Here is a 6,347-nt window from a genome sequence, read left to right on the forward strand (position 1 = left end):
TCAGTCCTGAACCCATACTGTACAAGAAGAAAACTGAGAAGAAGAGGAGGAGGAGGAGGAGGAGGAGGAGGGGGGGGGGGAGAGATGGGGCGGGGAACAGAGAGGCAAACCTTAGGCACTCCTAAGACCTCCCTACTGGGCCACAGTGATCAATTGCTCAACATATCCACAGTCACTGGCGGTCCTGGGTCTCCATGCCCCATGGCCAGGAAGGCATTTGAAAGCTCCGAAGACCTAATGATAGCATGCATGTCCCTGTTTCTACCAGACTGACCCCTTCTGGACGGCCAGCTCCCTGTCACCCTCCGACCACAGGGAGGTTCAGAACCAGTCCATCTGCAGCCTGGCAGAGCTGCTGGAGCTAGCCAAGGGCAATGCCTCGCTGCTGCTCAACCTTTGGGACCCGCCCCCTGATCACCCCTACCATGGCAGCTTCCTCAACATCACACTGGAGGCCGTGCTGCGGTCAGGCTTCCCCCAGCACCAGGTGGAGCCCAGTGGGTGGCCCCGGCTTAGCCCCCTGCATCAAGACCTGTTCCCCTCTCCATTCTCCAGATTTCAGTCTCCCTGTTGGCAAAACAGGGCTGTGTGCACCTTATTTTCCAAACTGGCCCATTGTGGGGACAACAGATCCTTTGAGTCTCTCAGAGGAGGGTGGTGGCCCGCAGTCTCTGGTTACTTGAGTGGAACCTGGCCCAAATCGCTGTGGTGTGACCGTTTGGGAACCTGATACCACTCTGACAACACGGCTCTCTAGATGCTATTGACTGTGGTCAGAGGGGGGAGGGTGGGTTTGCCCATCTTGTCTTTACCAGGCAAGCTGCCCAAGTTGCTCACTATGGGCTCTACTGCTACGGACAGGCCCCACTTTGACCCTTAAAGGGTCTAGGACGTCTCAGACCCTCTCCCCGAATCTGGAGACGAGAGGTCTGCCCAGCCTGACCAGTCTCCTGCCGGCAGGTCATGTGGCTGTTTAAGAGGCAGAGGCCTTTGGTACAGAAGATGGCTCCTGGCTTCCAGCAAACATCTGGGTCTAAAGAAGCCATCGCCAACCTACGGAAAGGTCACATCCAGAAGCTGAACCTCCGCTACACTCAGGTGTCCCACCAGGAGCTCAGGTGCCTGCCCTGTGCTACCCAAGGCGGCCCTGGAGGAGGGAGGGACTGTGTATCCCCCCAGTTCAACCCTCCACTTAGCACATGTGGGCACAGGGCAGAATACACAGGGAGCCTGGGTACACAGGGTTTGGGAGTGAGATGGCAACCACTGAGCAGCGCTGGTCCCCCTGGACACAAACACACTTTCCTCCTGGGTGGTGGCTGAGAAAGCGTCTGGCTATCAGAGGGTGTTCCTCCAGCTTCTCACAGCCAAGCAGCTGAAGACCTCTGTCCCCTGTCCAGGGACTATGCATCGTGGAACCTGAGCGTGAACCTGTACACTGTCAATGCACCGTGGCTGTTCTCCCTGCTGTGGTGTGCCGGGGTCCCCTCCGTCACTTCCGATAACACCCATACCCTTTCTCGGGTGCCTTCTCCACTCTGGATCATGGTGAGTTGGAGACTGTGAGGCCTGAGGACATCCATCAGTTACCTGTAAGGGCTCTCCCTGGAGAGGATGCAGAGCATCCGGAGATGGTGGCATCCATGGTGGGGTTGGGGGGTATGTGTAGGCTAAGACAGAATGGAATTGTCATAGTTTCTGGGTCTGCTTTGAAGTGCTGGGGACCCTGGACCTGACCCATACAAAAGATCACATGGCTTAGTGATAACTCAAGAAGCTAACACTTTCCTGGGTCATGGGCTACTCCTTAGATTTGGTTTTAAAGGAAAAGTTGTTACAGAAAGAGGCTGGAGAGCAGGGCAGGTCTGCACTGAGGACTGTGAGGAGCGTGTGGGGAGCTCCCGTTCCTGCCCCTGAGATAACCCTGGGGATGAGGCAGAGGCTCCTTGCTGTGCCCCTGAGGACACAAAGACGGGAGAAGGCTCCATAGCTAAGAGGGTGGCAAGTCAGAGCTAAGTTACCGATGGTGTCATGGAAGAAAGGTGTGGGCAAGGCCAGAGGAGGGCCTCAGTCATGGAGAGGGGGCTATGGAGGCCTGGGTCATGAGCTTTAGACTCATACAACATATCATGACCCCAGCCAGTCCTGAAAGACCCTGCTTTTCAGCTTCCATCTGCCCATGGTCCTTAAACACCTCCTCTAAGGTGACATGAAATAAGTACTAGGCAGGCAGCAAAAGCGTGGATATTGTAGAGTTCAGGCCCAGGAATTGATGGACAGAAGAGTGCCCCCCATTAGTCAAGAGTACTGAGGCCACATATATGGGGGCTTGTGATCAATGGCCTACTGTCTGAAACGGGTGCCCCATACCTAATTGTGGGGTGGTATGTCTGTCTGCTTGGCCCATGGTATCTTACATGCATCATCATGTGTTGCTTGCCTTGAGCTCCTGTAATTTATATACACTTGAATTTCAACATACTACCTCTACCTTGAATACATACACACACATCTATGCACTCACACACACACATACACTCATGCATGCATACATGTTTGCACACACACACACACACACACACACACACACACACACACCACCACCACCACCATGCCCATGCCCATAGTTCACTCCTGCAAAATAAAACAGTGAGAAGCCTCAAGCTCCTTCCTTGCCCATCCTTGTAAGAGGTCCCCCAGTCTGTGGCCCCCCTCGTTATAGATGAACTGTAACTGTAAGCTAATCTTGGATCTTCTCTCCACAGCCCCCAGACGAGTACTGCCTCATGTGGGTCACTGCTGACCTGATCTCCTTCAGCCTCATCATCGGCATCTTCGTGCTCCAGAAGTGAGTAGACCCCAGCCCCTCCATAACCTGCCTACCCCAGCAGGCCCGGCTCTACCCTGAGCGGAAGCTCCCAGCTCAGGGCTCAGAGCCAAACCTTGCTCTGAATCCGCTGTGGGATATCTGGTGGCTGTTGTCCCCTCTGTGGCCGTTCTGCCCACTGTGAGTCAGGGCACGGGCTCACTCCTAGTAGGACCGAGTACTACTCTGCCAGCTGAGGCCCCTCACGCCCCTTAAGACAGCTGGCATGAGGCTGCCATGGTGGAATGGGTGGTCCGGGGAGGGGAAGATGCTGGGCCAGCCTGGGGCCCTAGGCGACCAGGAACCTAGGGGCTGGGGTTGGCTCTTGACTGACGTTCTCTCTCTGTCCCATCCTGCTCTGATGGCGCACGTCCCTCCTCTCTCCCCTCCCCCTCTCTGCTGCACTCTGGCATCTTACAGCTATCACTTGATCAGGTAATTCTGGTGTGTTCCCCTCCTGAACCTCTCTCCCCTTCTGGCCACTCCCTTTCCAGGTCTGTCTGAAAAGCGGCTGTGCACCGAGCCCTGAGCCTGGGTCACCCTTGCCCGGCTCCGCCTGAAGCACGGGCCCTTCTCCGCCTTCCCATCCCCCTCCACCTTCCTTTTCGCTCTTTCTTTTTCTTTCCTCCCCCCACACCCTTTGAGACAAAGTCTCACCGTGTAGCCCAGGCTGTCCTCCAACTTTTGATCCTCCTGCCTCAGCCTCCTGAGTGCTGGGATGTCTTCTTCCTGTCTGGCTATGTGTGCTGCACTTTCTGGTCCCTGCTGCAGTGTCTGCAGATGTAGACCAGTGTTTTCTTGGAAGGTGTTGACCCAGTTTCCCTCCACCAGGCTGTCTCCCCTGGGGAGAGGGTTCTCACCTCCCCAAGTCCAGCACTCAGGGGGCCCTTTGCCACCTGCTCAGTGCAAAGCCCAAATTTCTGTTTCTCTCCTGCTCCAGTGGCTTTTGACTCTGGGGACTTCCTTTCCAGTGGCTCATGCTGTTTCTCTGTATCTCTCCCACAACCTTTTCTTTTTGGCTATCTGTGATCCACACCCTCATTCCTTTCTTCTTCTCCTCCCCCCCCACCCCCGGGAGACTGATTCCACCCCTCAACCCCCGGTGGCTTTCCTGACCTGGACGTGCCTAGCTGTAGAGTCCCTACCCTGATACTTTCCCCTGGTGGGTTCTAACATTAATTTCTAAGATGAGAGCTTAGTATTAGGGGTGGTTAGGGATCTTAAGACATGCTGGGTCAGGCTGCTTTGTTGACCAGCTTCTAGGTCTGAGGCTAAGAGAACCTCGACCCTGGCTATAGGACTGAGCCCTTGACAGGAAGTTTAGCTCGCGCATTCTCATTCCACTTGTAGAGTCCGCAGGCGCTGCCTGTGTGGTACTGAGCCCAGCAGGCAGGCACAGCCCCAGCAGGGTCACTGTTTCCTGTGGTACAGGAATAGTCAGAGAGAGGACAGGGAGCCATGGGAGATGAATCTGGAGAGAGATACTTCCCTGTGGGCCTCACCCTTTCATTCATTGATTCAACAAACACTTGCCTAGCCTCACAGCGTGCCTGGCACTGAGGCTGGCACCGGGGAATGGCCAAAGAGTCAGAGGAACGAGCACTGGCCCACCGAGGCACAGTGCCTTCCCCTCTAGCCTCTTGCTTCCCCACTGTCTGCCTGGCCTACTACCCTGTCTGTCCACTTCTGTGGTGTTGGCCCCATCTATAACCCCACAGTGAGTTGTATATGGAGTCTTAGCTGCCTCCAGCCACAAAGCAGGGAGTCAGGGGTGCTTATCTCTAAGCAGATAACTACAGACCATGTTCCTCTAACATCTTTGTCCGGAGACCTGTGAGGGCCAGTCCTAAGCAAGACCTCACTGTCACTGTCCTCTCTGGCCGCTTCTGGTTTTGCTCAGCCTGTCATGTTAGTTGGTTTATAGGAGGTCACCAGTGTCCTATCTGCTAAGCCCCTTCCTCCCAAGACCGTCCCATCCAAAGAGAGCCAGGGCATAACCTATAAAACTGCCTGCCCGGGCCAGGGTGGCTGATACAGGGGGTGGGAGAGAGGCAGGAGTGCCCTGGCTGGAAATCAGTACACTACCCCACTCTGGGCCTCAGCTTCCCCATTTGGATCATGGGACGCTCAGGCCACATGAGGAGAGGCTCTGGAAATGGGCAGGGTCTCTGCTCCTGGGAGGCTGAGGGAGGACCTGATGCCCACCGGGCCGTCTCTGCAGGTGGCGCCTGGGTGGTATACGGAGTTACAACCCAGAGCAGATCATGCTGAGCGCCGCTGTACGCCGGACCAGTCGGGACGTCAGCATCATGAAAGAAAAACTCATCTTGTCAGGTGACAGCCTGCGCGGGCCCTGGGTTACGTTGGCACACATGTAAACACACCAGGACAGGTGGACAGCATATCCTCTCTCCAGGTCCACACCCACACACATACCGAGGGACAGTAACACATGTGTGTCCACATCACACAACCCCAGATCCTGGGGCTCAGTGTTAGCCGTGGGTTGGTGAACAAACGTGACAAGCTGGAGTGTGGGGGTGGGTGTCTGTGTGAAGGCCCAACGCCTTTCCTTGGTTCACACACATGACTTCCACAAGTGACAACAGTGCTCTTTTCCGTCCCTGCTGGCATTCCCGGTCTATGAAGGCAGCTGTAAAGATGTGTGCAAAACTGGGTGTCACTGCAGCTCCTCAGAGAAGAACTGAGTCAGAAAGAATGCTCAGGGCTCCCTGGGGCAGCAAGAAAGGTTTGGGGTGGTGATGTGGCTGGGGTGTGAAGGAGGCTGGAGGTGCCTGGGTAACAGGCTTGATTAGACACTAGGAAGAGTGCTTCTGTGGAAACAGGTGTGCCCCAAGACTGCGCTGCTTGTCCGGGCACAAAGAGCCAAGCAGCATTCCACAGAGCCACCTTCCAGAACCTCAGCTCTGCCCAGTCACCTCCCAACACCAGGACACAGGCGATTGTAGATCGTGAGAGGGCTGGATGAACCGGACTGGCTTGAAATAGGAGGTCTCAACCCAGCTTGGGGAACCAAGGAGATGTCTAGTAAGCTGACATACCAGGGATGTGGAGGCTTAAGCTAGATTTTAGGGAAAGAGCTGTTGCTGGGGCGGGAAGACACTCAACAGAGAGGAACCAACATGTGCAAATGTCCGGAGCACAGTAAATGCTGGGTAACGGGCCCGAGGGTGCGTTAGCTTTCTGCGACAGGAGTTCCAGGGGGCAGAGGGCTAAGGGCCCAGGAGGGACTGAGGAGGACCCTGAAAGCCAGGCTCAGCGCCCACAGGCTCCATGCTAACTGGAACCAGTGGTTACATCTGCCTCCGAGTGCCTTCCTTCCCCTCTGCCGGTCCCCATGTCCTCAGAGCCAATCTTCCTCACTCACATTCTGTCTCCTCACTCGCATTCTGTCTCCTCACTCGCATTCTGTCTCCTCACTCGCATTCTGTCTCCTCACTCGCATTCTGTCTCCTCACTC

The 6,347-nt window shown here is 55.6% G+C and overlaps 1 protein-coding gene across 5 annotated transcripts in view; it reads left to right on the forward strand.

Annotated features, from left to right (window-relative positions):
- Gdpd5 (glycerophosphodiester phosphodiesterase domain containing 5) overlaps nucleotides 1–6,347 on the forward strand; it is an 80,775-nt gene that overhangs the window by 70,408 nt on the left and 4,020 nt on the right. For 4 of the 5 annotated variants that reach the window (XM_029543735.1, XM_029543736.1, XM_029543739.1 and 1 more), the window contains 6 exons: nucleotides 269–487; nucleotides 961–1,118; nucleotides 1,401–1,548; nucleotides 2,766–2,848; nucleotides 3,287–3,301; nucleotides 5,088–5,200. In XM_029543735.1, coding sequence (XP_029399595.1) covers nucleotides 269–487; nucleotides 961–1,118; nucleotides 1,401–1,548; nucleotides 2,766–2,848; nucleotides 3,287–3,301; nucleotides 5,088–5,200 — 736 coding nt within the window. The remainder of the gene's footprint in view (nucleotides 1–268; nucleotides 488–960; nucleotides 1,119–1,400; nucleotides 1,549–2,765; nucleotides 2,849–3,286; nucleotides 3,302–5,087; nucleotides 5,201–6,347) is intronic. The other variant, XM_021195708.1, reaches the window with a different exon arrangement.

This window comes from Mus pahari, chromosome 1, assembly GCF_900095145.1.
Source record: "Mus pahari chromosome 1, PAHARI_EIJ_v1.1, whole genome shotgun sequence".
Classification (NCBI taxonomy): Eukaryota; Metazoa; Chordata; class Mammalia; order Rodentia; family Muridae; genus Mus; species Mus pahari.